Source organism: Abramis brama, assembly GCF_963993115.1.
Source record: "Abramis brama genome assembly, chromosome: 1".
Taxonomy (NCBI): Eukaryota; Metazoa; Chordata; class Actinopteri; order Cypriniformes; family Leuciscidae; genus Abramis; species Abramis brama.
This window is the reverse complement of record NC_139963.1, coordinates 66,918,374-66,942,070: the sequence shown is the minus strand read 5'-3', so window position 1 is coordinate 66,942,070 and position 23,697 is coordinate 66,918,374. Positions and strand designations below refer to the sequence as shown.

General features: G+C 35.2%; 2 protein-coding genes and 1 long non-coding RNA gene across 5 annotated transcripts in view; 2 read left to right on the top strand and 1 right to left on the bottom strand.

The window, feature by feature from the left end:
• The window catches only part of LOC311078910 (uncharacterized protein), a 427,873-nt gene that overhangs the window by 357,191 nt on the left and 46,985 nt on the right, over positions 1 to 23,697 (top strand). The window lies entirely within an intron of this gene.
• LOC311097672 (uncharacterized protein) lies at positions 681 to 8,525 on the bottom strand. The gene is made up of 17 exons (XM_084137515.1): positions 8,278 to 8,525; positions 8,112 to 8,186; positions 6,471 to 7,654; positions 6,153 to 6,375; positions 5,182 to 5,358; positions 4,946 to 5,035; positions 4,665 to 4,733; positions 4,325 to 4,420; positions 4,106 to 4,210; positions 3,735 to 3,869; positions 3,035 to 3,169; positions 2,843 to 2,911; positions 2,655 to 2,749; positions 1,865 to 1,991; positions 1,563 to 1,680; positions 1,408 to 1,484; positions 681 to 891 (listed from the first exon to the last, which is right to left on the bottom strand). The coding sequence occupies exons 3-17, from the start codon at positions 7,367 to 7,369 to the stop codon at positions 778 to 780; spliced, it is 2,529 nt and encodes an 842-aa protein (XP_083993641.1). The 5' UTR covers positions 7,370 to 7,654; positions 8,112 to 8,186; positions 8,278 to 8,525; the 3' UTR covers positions 681 to 777.
• LOC311094282 lies at positions 19,344 to 21,053 on the top strand. The gene is made up of 3 exons (XR_014608624.1): positions 19,344 to 19,678; positions 19,773 to 19,871; positions 20,540 to 21,053. It is a non-coding gene; the product is annotated as an uncharacterized lncRNA (long non-coding RNA).

Genomic DNA, 23,697 nt, shown 5'->3' with positions numbered 1-23,697 from the left:
TGTATTGCAATTATTAAAATTCCTACAGAGTTGACATGCCATTTTCCATGGTTTCTTTTTCTGGATGACCATCACTCTGTCCACATCAATTTTCAAAGGGTTTTACTGTGGACTTTTAGAGAAAAATAAAGGCAAAGTCTGACAAAATGCATTATTACATTGCTCATTTCTTGTATTTTGTATTGCAATTATTAAAATTCCTACAGAGTTGACATGCCATTTTCGATATTTTCTTTTTCTGGATGACCATCACTCTGTCCACATCAATTTTCAAAGGGTTTTACTCTGGACTTTTAGAGAAAGATAAAGGCAAAGAGTCAAAATGATTTATAATATTACTCTTTTCTTGCATTTTGTATTGCAATTATTAAAATTCCTACAGAGTTGACATGCCATTTTCAATATTTTCTTTTTCTGGATGACCATCACTCTGTCCACATCAAATTTCAAAGGGTTAAAATAAGAGAAAAATAAAAAATAAAAACTTATTTTCGGTCCATATCAATATTTACTGTAGAGTTTGTGGAAATTACAGAAAGACCATAAAATTAAATACAAAAACAGTCTACAATATTGATATCTACAGGTTGTTACAAGAAAAGTTTAAATGGTTGAGGTTATTATGGTCAGTGATTGTAATGATGTTCAACGGATTTCATTGTTTAATATAGTTGGACAAGTTGGAAAAAGTGCAATTTGTAATAGTCAAAAAAGACAAAAATGATAAGTGCTTATGAAAGTTTATTAGAAAAAAAAAGAAATGAAAAAAAAAAACAACTAATTTTCACACAAACAGCAGTCCCAGGATGTGTTTTTTGCTTCTTCTAGTTGTACTGGGTTCATCTGCACACACTGTGCATGGTACCACCTTGTACAGCTGTCACACTGTATCTAGAGAGGGACAAATATAACACTTAACTTGCAAAATAAAGATTTTCATTCAAACAGATTTTCTGCACAAAAGCTATTTTCAACTCTGCCAAGTTTACTAATAGTTCACCAACTGTTACACTACTGTCACACAGTTTTCCATTTTTATTTAGATTACTTGGCAATCTGCAATATAATAGTTCTTAAAATGAGCTTGACAGCTGCCAGAGGGCAAGTGCAAGGAAAAGTGCAAGGTGTAGAGATAGATGCATCATTTTGGCTTTTGTAGATGATTTCAAAGACGGCAATGTACTGTGAAGCACTGATAAAAATCAATTACATTTATGAACACTAACTCCATTGACAACTCTAGCAAATCACAACACAATATAATCCCTGAAATCTCTGAAATGTGCTATTATGTTTGTATATGCACATCATTACCAATCTCTCTATACCCTTTTTCCCAAGCTAATGTCCACTTTCTGTTCAAGCCACAATATGCAAATACAAAACAACCAATTATAAACACCTTACCCAGTCAGTCATGGAAGGCCCCGGACTTGGTGCTTTAGACGCCGAACACATGGAGCAGTTTCTCTGTGCATTGAACACTAATGGAAATGGAAATGCAAATTTTAAACTAAGTATTTAAATATGGCAATCGGAACACGTATGAAAAAACCTGCTACCTGATGCTTGAAGTATTTGCAGTGCCAAAGCCTTGCGTTCCCGGACCATGTCTTTTTTAGAGGTCCCAAAATCCATGTTTGGCAATTGAGGAAAAGCTTCCATGACTGCCTTTGCCATCTAAAAAAAAAGGGAAAAAAGAAAATAAAGACTGGCTAAATATGTTGGTTAATCATTTAAATACTGTAAATAGCTCTTGACCAAATATGGGGATAGGCTATGCACATACTGACTCCAAATATAAATGCTAATTGATTCATATCATTGTCAGAATACAAGTATTTCACTAAAATAATTATTGTACCATTAAGACGATCACACCACAGCTAAATCCATCCTGTTGAAATGGGTGTTTCATGACAGCTCCTTTGAACTGAATATTCACCCAGTCTCTTGTTCGGTGGTGGATCGTCCTGGTTTGAAAGTATTCACTGTGTGAAAATAAGATGTAACATTATAAATGTTAATTATACAATTATTCATAAATCTACATTGTATAGTTTTTTTTAAATACTGCCAACTACCCATACCATTTCTGAACAGGATGTCCATTTCATAAATTGTATGAAAATTATATGGTTCAGATGATCACACAGCATTTTGAAATGGAAGAGTCTGTATGGTCACCAATGGAGCCTGGATATGTTATCTAGTGGAAAGTTTGGTACTGTGCCCAAACAAAAGCTTACTGAAAGCTTATTTTTTTATCAACCTAAAATGTGGATTACACATTTTCTTGAATAGAATAAAGATTTAAGAAGATTTTTTTTTAGCTGGTCCTAAATATTACACAAGGAGGAGAAGAGGAGGGATGCTGAAAGAGTTTATATGCTGTTGGAATGTGATAGGTTGGATTAAATGACTCCTCCTGAACTTTATGTGCAGTCGCTACCACTGCTACCAGTATCTATCCAGTGTTTAGGGCTGGTTTTCAATAATTGTAACTCTGTTTTGACCATTGTCTCTATAGTTAAACTTTTACTGCACACTCTGCCCATCTCTCTACTGCCCTTTAATGCCTGCACTGGAATTTAGACAATCATATAGTGCATTCCATCTCGGTTTATGGATAATAGCTGAAATTGCATAAGTACCAGAACTTATGGGCAGCAAGTTCTGAATCCGACTGCTCTGCAGAGTTTGGCATTGGATCAATGAAATAGACACAGCTTTCTGCTGCATTGATGTACTGTAACCACAAGAAAAATTACATTATTTAATACATACACAACAACAGAAACAATGTGAATGTACATAAATATAAATTGTTAAATAAACAAACCAGAAACTTCCAGTGCAATTCTCCAACATTAACAAACGATACAACAGCCTTGTAATCATCAAAGTTAACCTGTTGCACATAAAAATTACTTTAATAATATATCACAGAAATGACTTAAATATTTATTCACATTTAAATTATTATGAAACGCGTCCCCATTTGAACCTCTCCCAAAATAGAAACAAGATGTACCTTTGACAAACTTTGTCGTCTTACTTCTGTTCTATCCCCAGTGAGGATCACATTGGCTGTGTAGTGGTTCATCATGTATATGGTTTTATCCAAACCAAGTTCATTAATAGTGTGATGCATAAGACATTCGATGATCTAACATGTTTAAAATTCAATCAGAGAGAAACATCAGAATTCATTACATAAGCCTATTTTAAATAAAACATTTGTTTTAGCTTGGACTGAGAGCTTGAGTCGGGCTGCAAGGACAACCCTTTCATGCTCAAGTGACATTATTTTGTAATGGCTCATTCTGGCTTAGACCAATTTTATAATTGTTGGCATTTGCATTAAAACTTTCCCAGTTGACAAATATTTAATGATTTAAATTATTTATATTAGGGCAGCATAAGTCAAGTCAAGTCAAGTTTACTTATAGCGCTTTTCACAATATTGTATCAAAGCAGCTTCAGTATTAAATTAAAATTATACATCAATGTTTGTTTCTAGTGGAAAACGTCCACGTATGGTAATGCTGATCAATAGTATTGTTGATTGATTAATTAAATTAAATATCCCCAAATATCACACGCATAACACTTCTATTACATCAATGTGTTAAGTTAATTAGAAATAACTGCAACTGTTTTCAATGGAACTACATTTGTCCATTTTAAGTGTATTTTAATGATAATGCTGCTGCACTGTTTGACCTACATACCTCGCCTGTGAGCCATCTGTGAGGTTTAAGTGACCGGAACTCACTGTGGTGGACTATATAGCTGTTCCCTCTTATTTGAGAGGGAATCACAGAAATTACCACTTCCGTGTCTTTTTTTCTCCACAAGGCTTTTATCTGAAGGTCAAGAAGACAATACATTTATTTACTCTAGATGTCTGCATGTATCTGACAATTACGGTTACATAAACAGCTAATGTGCTGTGATGTAATGTTGGATTTACTGTCACACAAACCTGCAATAATGTATTTGATGTAAAAAGTCTCTTCTAAAAGTTTACAGTTTAAATTAACTTATTTAAAAGTTTACAAACTTTTAGAAGCCGACAATACATTTATTTTATTAAGATCACCTGTGATGGAGCGTCATTGATGGTACCCTTTGTGTCCTCCTGATGTTCCGTCATAGTGGATGTGGATGTGGATGGAGCATCACATGTGACCATGTCTTGAGAATTCTATTTAAAATGGTAAATCATTTTTTTTAAGTGATACACTTTTAGAGTATTCTACATCACACATCTGAACAATTACTCACTGACCTGACAATACATTTATTTTATTAACATCACCTGTGATGGAGGATTGTTGGTACCCATTGTGTCCTCCTGATGTTCAGTCATGGTCACATGTGATGATCCATCCACATCCACTATGTCTTGTGAATTCTATTAATAAAAATGGAAAGAGTATTGTGCCCTTTCTATTGCATATTTTCACATCACAGAAAAATAAATTATAAAATAATGAACTATGGATCTTGAATGCAAAACTTGAATGTAAAATACGGAAGAATGAAACCATTTAAGAGTGTATATAACAATATAATGACTAGATCTAATTTTACCATAATAAAGCATGCATATAATACTTATATTAATATATTTTATTAAAGAGTTTAACTAAAATAACCTGTGTTTGGATTACTTCAGGTTGTCCATGAAGTAATGGAGTGGAGGGTGGTGAGTTCTCTCTTCTTTTCTGTAAAAAAAAAAAGATTTGAGGTGAAATTAACTAAGCATGACTGCAAACAAAATACTGTGTAACAACATCTGTTGAGGCTATTGTTGTCTGACCGTTACTTCAGTCATTTTTTATTCTAAAAAGAATGCAAGACAAAGTTTGAATGTAGAGGTGCCTAAAATCATAATGTGTTTGTGTATGTCAGCATCATTACAGCTTTTAATAATTACCTTAAATGACAGGTCCATCACTAAAGGTGAAACGTACACCCCTTTACGCTTCCGGCTTTTCTTCCACACCTCCATTTCCACTTTATGTGACTGGGAAAATATATATTTTGTCAAACACAAACCCACATAATTGCACATTTTCAATATATCTGTAATCAAGCATATCGTTTTTAAATTGTGATCAGGGTAAACTGCAAAGTTAAGTGCTTTCACTGAACTAATGTTAAGTAGCATACTTTCTTTCTGCATCTTTCCACATCTGCATACTCGAGGAGCAGTGCATCATGCATCTTTTTGTAGATGGACACAAAGTCATCCAGTCTTTTTAACCTCCTCCTCTGGAAACGGATTTTCTTCAGGTCCCATTGACTCTTCTCCATTATGCCTTGTGTACGGTTGTCTTGAGTGAAGTTCTGAAAATTTAAGGTACACCTTATCTGTTCACAATTTAAGTCCAAAAATAAAGCTATGGCTTTGATACACATTTCAGATGTTTCTTTCAGCAATTTACCTGTTTTTTTGACTGGCTAACTTTGTTGTAGACCTTACTGAGTTGCTGGTACACAGGGCCTGTCCCGTGACGTCCTAGATCCCCTAAAACCATTTAAACCTTGTAAAGAACTTGACAAAAATGCTATATTGAATAATTAGTTGTCTTAACTCAAAGACTTAAACCAAACCTACCTAGCATCATTCCAGACCAAAGGGTGGCATGTGGCAGAAAATATTTGGCCAAACTGGAAATGAAATTTGGTGCATAATAAATGTTGCATTTACCATTAAGGTCTAGCAATGCACCATTTATTGTTCCCCGGAAATGAGTCATGAGGGGTGTGGTACCGACATCATGCTGAAAAGCAATATTCATATGTCAGAAAAATTTCAAATGTTTATATCAGAATGCATTATTAATAATTTATTCTGTTTAACACCAATCTCACTCAGCTCTGCCTGTCTGACCTGAATTGAGATGCATGATATGTCCTGGAGAGGTGTTGAGTTTAGTTTATCGATAGTTCATATACAGAAATCAAACTTTAACCCTTTTGTCCACTCTGCTGCAGCCATTAGATTTTTCAGCCAGAAGGTTCACTGCACTAACCAATAATACCAAGCAGGTCTGGTTGGTTTTTATTATACAGTATACTAAATTATTTACAAATGTGAGGCCATGTGCTGATTTATTTCTAATATTAACATTTAATACCCTGTAGTCTTCAGCAATGATGTTTTCCTCATCCAGATCAAATGTCTGCCTTTGCTCCAAAAGCAACTGCAGATGTTTGTAATGCTTTGCAACATTTGGTCCATTGCAGGGACTGCAAAAGAGGACTGCTGAACTATGAAGCACCTCGTCCATCTCTCTCAGCGTTGTACAACATGCAAGAAGGCCAAATATATGCATTGCCAGCTTGTAGTGTTGGGGACTTCTACAAAGAAAGCAATCAAAAACAAAGATTACTATAATCATACATTTAAATTCAAACTGAATATAAAGTAATCATACAAAAAAATATATATGTACTGTTTCTTGCAAAGATCCTTGGCATTCTTCATTATGTGGCTTAAACATCTATGAAGAATGGGGAGGTCAAATGTGTCTGCAGGATATTGCCCACTGATGAGCAGAAAGTACTTTTGCAACAGATCCTCCAGACCTGTTCTGCAGAATGCAATGGAAATGGACTGCATGAGCACAAGGGAGCCATCACATGTGATCATAGCCGGCCTTTTGTTTGCCCCATTTCCATACATTCTGACAAGATCTGTCTGAAAAGCCTGCAGGAAGTAGGTCACAGATGATGTTGTGTGGTCACATGTGACATAGGTGGCCACGGGTAAAGGTGATGCACCCTTGGAGGGATTTCTTACCACCAGTTCATACACATAGTGGGGGGGACTTTGTGCTCTTTCTTTTGGAATTATACTCCCTGTGGCGTCCAGGTACACTATGTCCTCCTTGCATCTTTTGTAAAAGACAGAGAGGGTCTTCTTTGACCAGAGCATTATTCCTTTGGGGTGCATCATTACCCTCTGCAACACATCATTGTCTGTGCCATGTTGCTCGTCAATAATACTTTTTAAGCTAGTGAGCTCATCAGAATGATGTCGGTTTTTTTTCCTTTCACTCCACGCAATGTTCTTCAGGACTTCTTTGGATGGAGCATCATCCCTGCAGCCTGAATCAATGACCATTGGTGGAATTTTTTGTATTGACTCCAAATACAAACTGCGAGGTAACTTGGTTGCAAGGACTTCTGCTGCTGACTGTCGTGCACCTGCACGCACTGGCCTTCTGCGCAGTTCCTTGGTGTTATGGTACACCTCACCTCCAGAAAAAACCACTGCTGCTTTAAGGGTGTGTTCATCTGCAACTTTCACATGTACAGTGACTGGGCAATCTTTGAATCGACAGTATGCCATACATGTAAAAACTGGTGCCAGTGTCTGTGACCGCAGGGTTTTCACACTGTGTCTCTTAAAACCAAAGCTGCAGTAGGGATGAACAGACTTGATGCCCTTGGCAATGACATTAGTCCACTGAAGACCTTGAAAACGTCTGCCTTTCTGGTCTTGTCTTAATTTTTGCCACTCTTTATGTTCAATAAAAAAGAAACAAGGCTGACATGGCAAAGAACATGTGAAGTATGCATCTTCCTCACTGCTGTTAGTAGAGCTACGAAGTGATTTATCTGATCCCTCACAAATCTGTAATACAGGAAAATTAATTAAAAAGAGGTTACAAAATGGTAGATATACTTTTAATATATTAAGCTTACTTCTTCACTAGCTTACAAATATGTTCACATGACAAACAACTTAAGTTCATGTGTGGAAATTTATAATCAATTTAGAAAATGAATAAACATTTCACCATGTTAAAAACGCAAAAACATTTCCCTGGGAATCACCAAATAATTATTTTTCTAAAATACCATTTAGCTTTATAATGATTATTACTGTTCTTTAGATATTTTTCATTTAGCAAATTACTTTTAAAGGGACAGGAACATGAAAGTGAATTGTTTTACATTTCTCACATTACAATTAATCTGCAATGGATAAATAACTTCGATCTGGCATGTCAAAGTATTTATTTAATTAAATTTGTCATTGTATAATAATTTCAATATTAGTTACATTTAATAGAAAAAGTACCATTAACCTTTTCACTTGTGGTAGCACAATTTGATGCCAAGTCACTGTCTGAAGAACTATCAGCCTTAGTCTCCCACAGGTCCTGAAAAGAGTGAGAGGGATTTATTTCTAAAACAATATCTCTGTTAGACAAAATACACAATATGGAAAACAAATTAAAGATAAAAAGTCACCAGTTCAAGAGATGCACATTCAGCCTCTTCGATATGGTATGGAGGCAAATGATGATTTTCAACATCCTGGGCACCCTACACATTTTCCCAAAAAAATAAAAAAAAATAAAAATACAAACCAAATACTCAAAAGAATATCAATATAACTAAAACAACCTGTGTAGGGTGGACCTCAGGGTGGACCGCAGGGTGGACCGCAGGGTGGACCGCAGGGTGGACCTCAGGGTGGACCGCAGGGTGGACCTCAGGGTGGACCTCAGGGTGGACCGCAGGGTGGACCGCAGGGTGGACCTCAGGGTGGACCTCAGGGTGGACCTCAGGGTGGACCGCAGGGTGGACCTCAGGGTGGACCTCAGGGTGGACCGCAGGGTGGACCTCAGGGTGGACCTCAGGGTGGACCTCAGGGTGGACCGCAGGGTGGACCGCAGGGTGGACCTCAGGGTGGACCTCAGGGTGGACCGCAGGGTGGACCTCAGGGTGGACCTCAGGGTGGACCGCAGGGTGGACCGCAGGGTGGACCGCAGGGTGGACCGCAGGGTGGACCTCAGGGTGGACCGCAGGGTGGACCGCAGGGTGGACCTCAGGGTGGACCTCAGGGTGGACCGCAGGGTGGACCTCAGGGTGGACCTCAGGGTGGACCGCAGGGTGGACCTCAGGGTGGACCGCAGGGTGGACCGAGCTCTCTCTTTTCTGTTTAAGAAAAAAAAAATAGTGTGAACATTTTTTTTTTTACTAAGAATGACTACAAAATAGACTCCTACAATTGTTAAAAACTCTACAATCTCCTACGAGATCAGACAAAAGAAAAGCAAACTAAAGATAAAAAGTCACCAATTCAAGAGATGCACAATCCGTCTCTTTGTTTTGCCTTTGAGACAAATTTGTTTTTCCTTTGTCTCCAACATCCTGGGCACCCTACATATTTGGGGGAAAAGGATATATATGAATACATCTATCATTTCCAAAAACTGAAAAATGCACAGGCAATACCATTAACAACTGCAAGGTTAAACAATGCTATTAAAACCAAAACTCAAGAGAGGATAAATGAAAATGAATCAACAACAGAGTGTCAGCAAATAAGTATAAGTCAAAAGTTACAATCGGTGTTAGCATGTAAACTTGCACTCTCCTGTCTAACATTTTTAATATTAACCATTATTTTCAAAACGAAAATTACTTTTTATATTTAATCTGACATTTCCAAAGTAATCACTTTTCATAAATGTAAAAAAAGTAAAATGTCTTTTAAATGAATGGCTAAATATGGATTTGTGGAGTTGTGATCTGATGGCATTCTATTACTTCTGTTTTAATAACAGTACAATTGTAAACTGCACAACTAAAGACTCATATTTCAACCTGGCATTTATGTAGGCCTAAATGTATAATATACAAAAAAGAAAAGAAAGAAAAGAAAATGGACATAGAAAAGTGTTCTCTCGCCAATATGTGACAATAGTGATGCTTCACAAGAACCAATAATAATGCTGAAATGCTCAGCAGGTTGATTGTAGTCAACCTAATGACAAATTACCTTCAGAAGAAGCAGGGATGCCTGATTTTTTTGCGATTTGCAAGTGTATTTGGCACTTGCAAATCTTTGGATACATTGTCCCAAAAGCCAGCAGCTTTGTGAACACTGTAGTTCTTAATAGTAGTCCCAGGTACTGCAAATTTATCTACGCTTGTTGCAATTTCCTGTAGATTTTTAGAAGTTCTCCTTGCCTTTGAAATCAAACAAAATAATTATTATATGACTCTATGCCTTTAAGCAACAAATGTATGTGTGACAAACAGTTGATACAATGTTTAAGGGAAAATGCACATTTTGTGTGAGTTTACTGTAACACTTGCCTTTCCAAATGTGGTGAAAGTGCAGAATCTGGAATCAAAATATATGCACATTTAAATAAATTATAAATATACTTTCAGTTAGAAAGTTTGCCTCCATGAGATAAAGTGCAGCTTTACCTTTGTGCTGTCCAAAACTAATAGTTTAAATTCACAGTAAACAGCAGAATATGTTAAAGATGTAGGCTAAATAATAATGTATCACGATTAGGTTCATAATTCTACAGTATACATTTTCGAATTGTATCATTCTTTTCTAAACGAAAATTACAGGGAAATTTACAACGAAAATGTTGTAGCCTGTTTTTTTTGTGAAGTGAAGTCAAGTGAACTCCAAAAAGCCATTACATTTAAGGAAATAAGGCAGTTTTGTGTCGCTTATTTTAGTTTTAGTCTTAATTAACAGCTTATTTCACCTACTTATTAACTGAGATACTGTAATACATATGAAAGGTTATACAGATTTAAATTATATATGTATATTATTTACATATTAAATACAACATGCTCACATCAATGCATTTAATTATTAAAGGGACAAACATATAAATCAATTTTCAACGCGAATGTGCATTTTTCATCCGTTGGTTATCACTGTCAGTCTTAAATTTCGTGAGTGATAATTTAGCAGAATCAAGGAACAAATAAAAAAAAAAAGATTTATGAAAATCATAAATGGATTGCAGGCTACAGAGAAAAACTTTTCTTTTTAAATCACTGAAGTTGTCAATCATTTAAATACAACCACTGAGGATGGCTACACAATGAAAGTCTTATTTACATAATGTGTCCATAATATTTTGTTGCTTGAGAAAATCTGAGTTTAATGTCGTTCTAATAATCCCCACTTTAAAAAAAAGTAATTCTATCAACTTAAAGCCGTAACACGGTGGTTTTGCTTGACTACCATCTGTAAAATGACAATTTACTCATAATAATGAATATCTATAAATAATTATATTTAAATGATTTAACACACACCCATAAAAAATGTGTATATAAAATATATAATTATAAAATGTTTTATTTGCAATTATTATACAGTTATTGTTTTAGTATGATAAAATATATATTATAAATACAATCATTCCGATAATTAAAATTCATTGTGTTATGTGTGTCTTATTTTATAGATATAAATTGATAAAACGGTTTTAAAAAAGTGTATTTTATACCGCACATCTATCATTGTCCGACTTGTTCATTGGTTCATCACAGAATTTTAGATTGTCTGGTTGATTGATTGAATGCTGACCTGTGTGCACTCATCCTTGAAAATCAAGTGAAGGAATGGGCCTATCGAAAACAAATCCTGCAAAACAATGAATGAATAAATCAAGACACTAAAAAAACATTAACTGTGTGGAGTTGTGTATAAATAACCTACACAACTCCACACACTGCTGCATAAATAATTACTTTTTTCTCATTTTTTTTCTATAAAAAGAACATTCTGTTTTTTTTTCCTTAGCCTTAGCTTAAACTGGATTTAAAACATTGTCTGATCATTGTGAAAGCACTGCAATTGCACATAATCATAAAATTATGAAAGTAGGTAAAGGAGTTAAACTTGCAATTAGGCCTAACAGAGATCCTGAACACAAGCAAACACTGCTTAAAAAAATAGCCTACATTGTGTGCTATTTATAAAGTCTGTTCAGAATGAACTAATTACACTGTAATAGAGCATGTAATTGACAACAGCAATGATTACAGCAATCATCAGTAGCCAATGACAGAAGTTTTGCCTCAGCTAATGATGATTGATTGTCAGCCCCTCCTTATTTGCATGTTGCCCAACTTTAAGTTATGTCCTTTGCTATATTTGCATTTTCCACAATCATTCATGTTATGTGATATAATACTTTATTAAAATGTATTTACACATTTATGCATTTCTAGTCTTTGTATTAAGGCAAGGATAAGTATTCACATATTTACTTAAGCTGTTTATTTGTGTATATTTTTCTATTTTTTTATATATATATATTGTTTTTTCAAGCGTTATTATAGACATTTTTGTTTTAGAGCTCTTAAACATTAATACAGAGTTTTTGCCTTTTTAAAAAATAGAAATAGTAGTTTCTATTAAGTTTACCCATCTTCTCCATACAAATCTCATTTAATTAATTAACATTTACAATTAAACATCTTTAACATTGACTGACCTCCTTAATTTAAATTTGATTAACACATTGAAGAGAAATGTTGTGAATGTGGCTATATCCTAGTTTTTCTTTATAAAAATTATAATTTGTTAACAGACTTTGCCTTTATTTTTCTCTAAAAGTCCACAGTAAAACCCTTTGAAAATTGATGTGGACAGAGTGATGGTCATCCAGAAAAAGAAACCATGGAAAATGGCATGTCAACTCTGTAGGAATTTTAATAATTGCAATACAAAATACAAGAAATGAGCAATGTAATAATGCATTTTGACAGACTTTGCCTTTATTTTTCTCTAAAAATCCACAGTGAAACCCTTTGAAAATTGATGTGGACAGAGTGATGGTCATCCAGAAAAAGAAACCATGGAAAATGGCATGTCAACTCTGTAGGAATTTTAATAATTGCAGTACAAAAAACAAAAAAAAAATAGCAATGTAATAATGCATTTTGACAAGACTTTGCCTTTATTTTTCTCTAAAAATCCACAGTGAAACCCTTTGAAAATTGATGTGGACAGAGTGATGGTCATCCAGAAAAAGAAAATATCGAAAATGGCATGTCAACTCTGTAGGAATTTTAATAATTGCAATACAAAATACAAAAAATGAGCAATGTAATAATGCATTTTGACAGACTTTGCCTTTATTTTTCTCTAAAACTCCACAGTAAAACCCTTTGAAAATTGATGTGGACAGAGTGATGGTCATCCAGAAAAAGAAACCATGGAAAATGGCATGTCAACTCTGTAGGAATTTTAATAATTGCAATACAAAATGCAAGAAAAGAGAAATATAATAAATTATTTTGACTCTTTGCCTTTATTTTTCTCTAAAAGTCCACAGTAAAACCTTTTGAAAATCGATGTGGACAGAGTGATGGTCATCCAGAAAAAGAAACCATGGAAAATGGCATGTCAACTCTGTAGGAATTTTAATAATTGCAATACAAAATACAAGAAATGAGCAATGCAATAATGCATTTTGTCAGACTTTGCCTTTATTTTTCTCTAAAAGTCCACAGTAAAACCCTTTGAAAATTGATGTGGACAGAGTGATGGTCATCCAGAAAAAGAAAATATCGAAAATGGCATGTCAACTCTGTAGGAATTTTAATAATTGCAATACAAAATACAAAAAATGAGCAATGTAATAATGCATTTTGACAGACTTTGCCTTTATTTTTCTCTAAAAGTCCACAGTGAAACCCTTTGAAAATTGATGTGGACAGAGTGATGGTCATCCAGAAAAAGAAACCATGGAAAATGGCATGTCAACTCTGTAGGAATTTTAATAATTGCAATACAAAATGCAAGAAATGAGCAATGTAATAATGCATTTTGTCAGACTTTGCCTTTATTTCTCTCTAAAAGTCCACAGTAAAACCCTTTGAAAATTGATGTGGACAGAGTGATGGTCATCCAGAAAAAGAAAATATCGAAAATGGCATGTCAACTCTGTAGGAATTTTAATAATTGCAATACAAAATACAAGAAATGAGCAATGTAATAATGCATTTTGTCAGACTTTGCCTTTATTTTTCTCTAAAAGTCCACAGTAAAACCCTTTGAAAATTGATGTGGACAGAGTGATGGTCATCCAGAAAAAGAAAATATCGAAAATGGCATGTCAACTCTGTAGGAATTTTAATAATTGCAATACAAAATACAAAAAATGAGCAATGTAATAATGCATTTTGTCAGACTTTGCCTTTATTTTTCTCTAAAAGTCCACAGTAAAACCCTTTGAAAATTGATGTGGACAGAGTGATGGTCATCCAGAAAAAGAAACCATGGAAAATGGCATGTCAACTCTGTAGGAATTTTAATAATTGCAATACAAAATACAAAAAATGAGCAATGTAATAATGCATTTTGACAGACTTTGCCTTTATTTTTCTCTAAAACTCCACAGTAAAACCCTTTGAAAATTGATGTGGACAGAGTGATGGTCATCCAGAAAAAGAAACCATGGAAAATGGCATGTCAACTCTGTAGGAATTTTAATAATTGCAATACAAAATGCAAGAAAAGAGAAATATAATAAATTATTTTGACTCTTTGCCTTTATTTTTCTCTAAAAGTCCACAGTAAAACCTTTTGAAAATCGATGTGGACAGAGTGATGGTCATCCAGAAAAAGAAACAATTGAAAATGGCATGTCAATATAGGAATTTTAATAACAGCAGTACAAAATGCAAGAAATGAGCAAATGTAATAATGTATTTTGACAGACTTTGCCTTTATTTTCTTTAAAACTCCACAGTAAAATATCTGTGAAAATAGTTCAATAGGTTGCACTTGATGTTCGGTCATTTCGGAGAATAACCGCTGAAATACAGGTCTTTCTCAGCTTTTTGGCACCTCCATGTTTCCGTACCGTAATTCCACAAATAGACGAACATCAACATCTAGGCGGCGGCTGGCTTGACCGAGCGTTTCCAGATGACGGCTCACTTGACCGCGCTGAAACTCTCAATGAGGGAAACAGTGTTGCCAACTATTTCCAATGGGAAAGCAGCAAACGCATTCTTCTTCTTCTTTGTTACGTTTTATGGCGGGTGGCACTAGCATTATGGTGCATTACCACCACCTACTATGTTGGAGCTTCTATGCATATAACTATGTTACTATTTTCCTACTCTTAATAAAAAAGAGAGAGGGAAAAAAATACAATTATTTAATAAAAACATAATACATATATCTATATATATTCCCTGCTCCCGAAACTCTATTGATCAATCCAGTTTATTTCAAATAATGGAATAATTTCCATACCTCAATGTCAAATACATTTTTTTAGACTTAATTCTTCCTGTCCAAGCTTTCTGCTTTCCCTCCTTATTAATTCCTTATTAATGTTTCTTGCTCTCGAGAGTATTTTTGACAGTGAAGAATCACATGTTCTACTGATTCCTCTATTTGACAGTGTTCACATAATCCTGAAGGGTGCTTATTTATTAAGTGCAATGTTTTATTAAAACATATAAAAACGAATGAAAACTGACTAACTGCAATGCATTTCAATGGACGTGGAATCAGAGAATGTCCGAGTGTATGGGTTAGTTATGTTATGGGTTAGGTTAGTGTATGGGATATTTTGGGGATATTTAATTTTATTCTATCAATCAATAAATTCCACTAGAAACAAACTTTGTTGTATTATTTTATTTTAATACTGTGAAGCTGCTTTGATACAATCTGTATTGTGAAAAGCGCTATACAAATATACTTTAATGTAATGTAATAATTATGCGCACTGTGATTGGCTCATCGGCGTGGCTTAGCCATAGGTTAATTAGCATACAGGCGCAGGGAAAAATAAATGTAGAAATGTGGAAATACAGAAATAAATAAATGTAGAAATGTGGAAATACAGAAATAAATAATTGTAGAAATAAATACATATATAAATAAATATAAAATAAATTATAAATAAATACATATAGAAATGCATAAATAAATAAAAATACATGTAAAAATACAGAAATAGCCATTTATATTACCAAAATGTATTTATTTTCACTATTATTTCTAAATGTATTTATTTATTTATTTTTCCTTCTGTCATTTTTAGTCCTTCATATGTCACCATTGTCGATATTCATATGTTGATTATGGATGTCTGTGTGGGATAAGATTAGTTTCTCATTATACTTTATGATGTTGAGAACTATATCACCTAATCATCTTTGTTCCTGGCTTTCTTTGCAAAAAGTTACGTGTTTTAGTAAAAACTGTTACAAACTCACATAAAAAGCCAAGAGTCAAACTAAACGAAACACTGATCACCATAATGGTGACCAAACTTTTCAATAAATCATCAACATCTAAACCTCTGCTAATTCTCAGTAAGAGCTTCTGTAAAAGGATTAAAGAAATAAAGTCAGTCTGGTTAGTAATAAGTGAAGCTGGTAATGCTGTTTGTGGAGTTGTTTAATCCTCCTCTGCTGAGATGGTGGATGTTTTTGGGAAATGTAGTTATTAAAAGTTTAACATTTAAAGCTGCTTAAATGAACGAAATGACTCGAATAAAGATTTGTTAATTTTGATGAACGAGATCGAACGAGAGAGTCAATTAAAATGATCCGAACTTCCCATCACTAATCTTCAGAGATTGAGGCCTAGTCCACACGTACACAGGTATATTTATACACCGTTTTTCCTCCTTCGTTTAAAAAAAATTTGCGTCCAAATGAAAATGCAAAAACACACTATGAAGCGCTGTCAAGAGCATGCCAAACCAACAGGTGGCGATATAACCCTAAAGCCCTGTTGGCCAATCAGAAGCCTGGAAAAAAGGTCATTACCGGTTCCAGTCACATGTCACAAGCCTGTATATACATAGATATCATATAATAAAGGCTAGATGTCTCGTCCGCGCTGCTGGCCAATGGAGGTCGACGTCCGCACACGGCGGCCATCTTACCACAGGGTGCTCGCTCACTCGTAACATGGTGCATGTACTTTTAAATAACCATAACTTGCTCAATTTTCTACAGATTTTCAAACGGTTTGGTTTGTTATAAACGTCAGAGATGTAGCTATGACACTACATATGAATAATTATGTTCAACATGTTTAAGCATTCAGAATTATAGCCACTTTAATAACGTTTGTAAGAAACCAAACCGTTTGTAAATCCGTCCAGATTTCAGCGAGATAAGAGGATTTGTGTGCGTGCTGATCACTCACCTTAATTCACAGCTTCACTGTGGCAAGATGGCCGCCGGTGATGCCGGAAGTGACTCCGCCGTAAGACATCTAGCCTTTATTATATGATATCTATGTGTATATATATAATATAGGGATAGTATCTGGAAGTTTTGTATGTCCATCTAGTGTTGGTGTCATCAGACGTCTTCACAAGTGAGGCTAAATCCAAACTGCAACTGGCATAATATCTAATAACCTTGGGATGGGCTGGGCATACCGAGATAAAAACAGGAAATCAAGAGAAGAAAGATTAGCATAGCTGGAGAACTACATATGAACTGCGCGTATGTTGCACCATAGGTGGTAGTCCCTATTTTTGCTTACTTAGGTTTATGTGGTATACAATTACAATCAGATTTTTTCTAGATCCCTTAGTAAATGTATTATTTGTCCTCATTACTCGGAGAATAGACACAGTCTCTATGGAATAGACTACATATGCTACAGTATCTTTTAAGTGAGAAGAACATAAGCCATCATAACATAATAATTTACCACCATAATAAAAGTTAGGGGTCAGTAAGGTTTTTCCTCTTTGAAAGAAGTCTCTAATGTTTGCCAAGAAGACTGCATTTATTTAATCTAAAATAAAGTAAAAACAGTAATATTGTGAAATATTATTACACTTTAAAATAACTTTTTTTCCATGTGAATATATTGTAAAATGTAATGTATTCCTGTTTTGGTAAAGCTTCTGAATTTTCAGCATCAAGGATCATGTGACACTGAAGACTGGAGTAATGATGCTGAAAATTCAGCTTTGATCACAATAATAAATTGCTTTTTGAAATATATTCAAATGGAAAATATAAAAAAATGCATTCATTGTACTGTTTTACTGTATTTTTAAATAAATGCAGCCGTGGTGTAGAATAATTTTTATTGTGATTTATTAGTGACAAATTTGGGGGGAGAGGATAAATATTCCAAAACTGAAAATACAGTATGAGAATTAACTGCACAATTACTAGACATGTTTTCCTTGGATATTATAGGCCAATTTGCAAGCACAATTTGTGGAAAAATAAAAAAAAAATTAGATGCTTCCAACTGTTGCTCTTGCATTCTTGTGGCTCAGTGACTCACCTGAATGAATGGCTCATTAAGTATGTGGGCCCCATTGTCTCCTCAGGTGTGAACCACTAAATATGCATGATGGTGTAGGATCGTCTTGACGTTTGGATCGTTTGTTAAGAACAAAGATGAACGAACAAGAACAAAGCGGGAGATGAAGAGCTACATAACCATGTAGACGCGCAGAGACTAAAGAATCCAAATCAAGATCAGAAGAACGGGTTCAACAACTTCATTCAAGCCATCTAACTACTCTCGTCTCAATTTTCTTTATTTTCTTAGTTCTCTTAATTTCCGTTGTGAGTCTCGGTTCTAAGTTAAGTTTTGCGGCAAGATTTCGGTCCACGTTTCTTCTGCAAAGCCAGCTTCAACAAAGACTTTCATTCATCCGCCAACACACCAGGTGATTTGCCGCCCCAGACATCCATCCCAGCACAAGGACACCAGCCAAGGAACTCGGGAAACCCCCTTTTACAACGACAGAAGGGAATCCCCAAAAGCAAAGACGCAAGTAGCCTCCAGACTCTTAAACTGATCTGGTGAATTGATATAAATTGAATAACCTGCACTGTAAAAAGTGCTACACCCACAAAGTAGGTTTTATATATTTTAAATATTTGTAATCTAGTTTATTTTATTGGTTTTATACAAAAAAGTATCAAAATACTTCATCTTTACTTAAAATATATCAGTTTTTATATAACAATATATTTTAAATAAAACCCATGCAATTTATTTGGGTAGTTATTTGTATGTGGTCGTTGTGTACAACAAATGCTATAAAAGTGAGTTGACAATGCACAATTTATTTGAGCAGCTGTCGATGTGGCAGGTGTGTTCATCAAACGTAAATATTTTAAATTTTATAAGTTGGCATTATCCCTTTTTTCACTGGCGGGGACCTTCCAGGCAGATGCAGTATCTTCCTCGGCACTTCAACTGTTTGGTCGCTGCAGCGGATCTGAATTTCAGGGTCTGATTAACACGGTAAGTTGAGCAAATTTAGCCGAATGACTGGTGATGTAAAGTCACGTGAAATCGCTTACTCTTCACTAGGGAGCTGAGGTTAGGTTTGCAAATTGTACTGTATAGCTAGCTATCCTGCACACATGGTAAGATGGCTGCACAGTGTGCCTACTATGTGTTTTAAGGCTTGGGCTTTAATTTTGCCAATACTATCACTTTTAATCGTTAGTTAGCGTAGTACTAGTACTAGTTAGTAGTTACATAACTTACATAGTTACATAGTACTAGTTAACGTGTTTTATCTAACTTAGGACTTTTAGCGTACCGTTTAATGTCAAATATTAGTTTAAGTTAACGCTAAAAGTGATATTATTGGTAAAATTAAAGCCAAAGTATCCTTAAAACACAAAGTAGGCTGATTTTAGAGATTTGTACACGTTATTTTAATGCTGCATAGTCAATTAATGACAGATGTTTGGTTGAAAAAACCCTTAAACTATTTCTAACCTATTACTTAAAGAAGTTACATTTACAACTGATTTTTAACCTTATTTCTAACATGCATTTTCCTGGTCTTTAGATACCCAAGCACTTTTGTTGCCTGGGGTCTTCGAGCTTCACATCCAGGTTAGAAAAACTTCAGAATATAATTATAATTCAATTCAATATAAAATATAAAAATAATTCAATTACAATTTGATCAGATTATACTTTTTGACAGGATTTATCTGCCTCTGTGGAGAAAAGGAGAGAAGTGGTCCTGAGATGCCTGATTGAGTACATGGGGAAGAGACAGGAAGACCTCATCAGTGTCCACCATGTATGTATTGGGCTTAAAGCTCAGGATTTTTATGTCTGTCCCATTGAGCACAGTTATGTCCAAAATACGTCTTTTCAACGTCTTTGTCAAAAAAGTCGTATGTTGAAGAGACGTCCACATTGTCCACATCTGAACTAGTTTTCAACGTTCAATGAACGTTCATTACAGAACACCTAAAAAAAAGACGTAAAAACCTTCATTCTGGCTCCTCAGTGGACGTCTTTTCAACGTACGTCTTTGTGACAAAGACGTTGAAATGACGTCTTTTGGACATAATTTTGCTTAGTGGGTGTATTAATATTGTGATGATATGGGGTGATTGTGTTTGCTCTTGAAAGATATTTAAACTGTAGCTTAATTAACAGTAATGTGATGACCAATCAGGTACAGGCAAGGACAATTGCATTTGTTTTATTGTAATGCATCCTTTGAACCAGAAAAAGACAACACTCATGCTAGAGTAGATCATGATAGTTTAGTACCCACACTCTATGGCATTGTCATGGTAGACTTCACTCTGGTCACAGTATCCGTCTAGTATCCACCACCTTTAGCAACAAAAGTACAATTTTGACTTTGTGTGTTATGTCTTCTACCTGTCTGCTATATTCATCTCATTTCCTATTTATCTGACCAAACTCTTGATTCTTTTTTGTCTCCACCAATAGAGTCGGGCTGAAACAGAGGTGCACGCTGAGCTTGGCAGTTGCCCACTGAAAATGTACATGTGCCATCACCCCGACACGATTGGGATTATCATATAAGGACAGCCCGTGGTCAGAGGTGTGCCAAACCTGTCGAAAGCATTCTGCCTCCTGTTTGGACTTACCTATGCTCTAGACCGCAAGTACCCCTCAAAACTGGTGTATACTTGAGATATATCAGAGGCTTTTTGTGGGATTGGACCCTGTGCATCATCATGTCATTTTTGACATTGCAGTTCCAGTGTGATACAATGTGATGTTATGACTCACATTTACCTTTATTCGAACATTGCAGATTGGGCAGTTTGGATATTTCAATGTACTGTTCAGAACAGGTTGAAAATACACTTCTACAGTGTTTGTTTTATATTAGAGTGTACATGTGCGGGCACATTTATTTGCTGTTTTGCAGTCACTGTTAAAAGTGACACTGGTTGACACTTGACATTGAATATATTGAATAAATTATTGTCTTCAATCTATCTTCTCATCTTTTTCTTCTTCAATTGAATTTGTAATTGTTATTGACAAAATCTGTTTATGTAAAGTTAATCACTGTAGTGCAGGATATAGACATTTAGATTTATTTTCTGAGGTTATAGCCAGGACTCAATTAAAATGTTTATTCACATATGATTAAGTTAATTTTACTAAGAAAATAAAGTTCATAAAACCTAATTAAAATGAGTACAGGTTACTTGTAGCAACCCATAAATAAGTTACCTGTACCAATAAAAGTAGGTTTATATAACTGAGTAATACTAGTACTATTAGTTAACTCAACTCGATTTTGTTGCGTTTGTATTAAGTAATGTTAAAGTGTTCAATATACTTAAAAAAGGCTGCAAGTTGAATCAACATAAAACATCCAATGCAGCCACTTGCCTCACTTTTTATAAGTTAGATCTAGGTATTACTTTTTACAGTGTGCCTAAAACAATAGAAGGGTTAAATTAATGCTTGATGGTTCGTTCAGGTCATGTCTTATAAGTGCATAGAAACTTGGGATTTCATCATCTCTTAAAACTCACCCTTTCCTCACTCTCTTCTTTCTGCAACTCGTATGAATGTGTGTGTGTGCGTGTGTTTGTGTTAGATATTAGTTTTATGTGTTAGAATAATCAATAAAGTTTTGTTTGTATTTTAAAGAGAAGTGTTTCTTGTGTTATGTGCTTACGAATTTAATGTCTTAAACTGCTGATCTAAGTTACCTTGCTAACTATAGTGTTTCACTATAGTTTGGAAATTTATCTCCGCTGCAGAGCGGATAGTTACGGCCGGTTCAAATGAACCCTGAACGAGTCATTTGCTCGGTCGTAATAAGTGATTCTTTCGGATTCCCTATAAATTAATAAATAATTCCTTTGAGCTAAATTAAATAGTCAGAATTACTCTATTAACGCTACACTATTTACAAATAACTGACGCCAGCTAGCTGTTACTTTCTTTACTATCTTTCTTTAGATATTGAGCAGTAGTTTAAACCATAATTATGGTTTATTTTGACGTGACGGTGGTTAGCTAATACTTTCTCAGTAACAACGTTAGCAGTCAGTGCAGTGCACATGGTAACAGATAGGCTAACAATTCCTGTTAAATATATATATATATAATGTCATTATGAATGATATAAAGCAGACATTACTGTTGAATTGTGTGCATGATTTTTGATACCAATCTTTCATTTGAAAGTCACGTGTCTAGTATCTGTAAAACCGCATTTTTCCATCTTAAAAATATATCTAAATTACGCCATATGCTCTCAATGACAAATGCGGAACAATTAGTTCATGCGTTCATGATATCAAGGCTAGATTATTGTAATGCTCTACTGGGTGGTTGCCCTGCACGCTTAATAAACAAACTACAGCTGGTCCAAAACGCAGCAGCTCGAATTCTTACCAGAACCAGGAAGTATGACCATATTAGCCCGGTTCTGTCAAAACTGCACTGGCTCCTTATTAAACATCGTATAAATTTTAAAATATTGCTGATTACTTACAAAGCACTGAATGGTTTAGCTCCGCAGTACTTGAGCGAGCTCTTAACGCATTATAGTCCTTCACGTCTATTGCGATCTCAAAATTCCGGCCAGTTGATAATACCTAAAATATCAAAATCGACTGCTGGCGGTAGATCCTTCTCCTATTTAGCACCAAAACTCTGGAACAGTCTTCCTACCATTGTCCGGGAAGCAGACACACTCTGTCAGTTCAAAGCCAGATTAAAGACACATCTCTTTGACCTAGCTTTCACATAATACATTATAGACTTCTATAATTTAATGTTAGGCTGCATAGATTAGGTCAGTTGGAACCGGGAACACTTCCCATAAATCCTGATGTACTCGTTACATCATAAGAAGAATGGCGTCTACGTTAATATTAGTCTCTCTGCTTATACCGAGGTTTATCGCAGTCCGCCAGATCCAGGCCGTATCCAGATCAGATGAAGGACCTGCGCCTGGACGCAATGACAGCGCTGTCCTGAAGTGTCAACTAGTCTCTCCTCTTCCTCCGGATCAGGCCGTATCCAGATCCGATGAAGGACCTGTGCCTGGACGCAACGACAACGCAGTGCTGAAGTGTCAACCAGTCTCTCCGTTTCTGTAGTGAGGTGGACTCCGGCCGTATCCAGACTAGATGGTGGACCTGCACGTGGACCCAACCATGACGCATCCCTGAAGTGCCGGCCTCATCGACACGACCAATCTGACTTCTGACCTGTAATGCTGCCTGAATCATAATCATACACTGTTCGTTCGTTGGCCAGAGGAGAACTGGCCCTCCGATTGAGCCTGGGTTTCTCCCAAGGTTTTTTTCTCCATTCTGTCACTGATGGAGTTTTGGTTCCTTGCCACTGTTGCCTTGGCCTTTGGCTTGCTTAGTTGGGGACATTTAATATTCAGTGATATTATTGATCTGCCTAATTAGGGTGGACAATGCTGCAATTTTCTTCTAGAAACAAACTTTTTTGTATTATTTTATTTTATCAATGTGAAGCAGCTTTGATACAATCTGTATTGTAAAAAGCACTATATAAATAAAGGTGACTTGACTTGACTTGACATTATTGCACCTCATTCTATTATGCTTTTATATTATATTTGGGAAAAACATGTC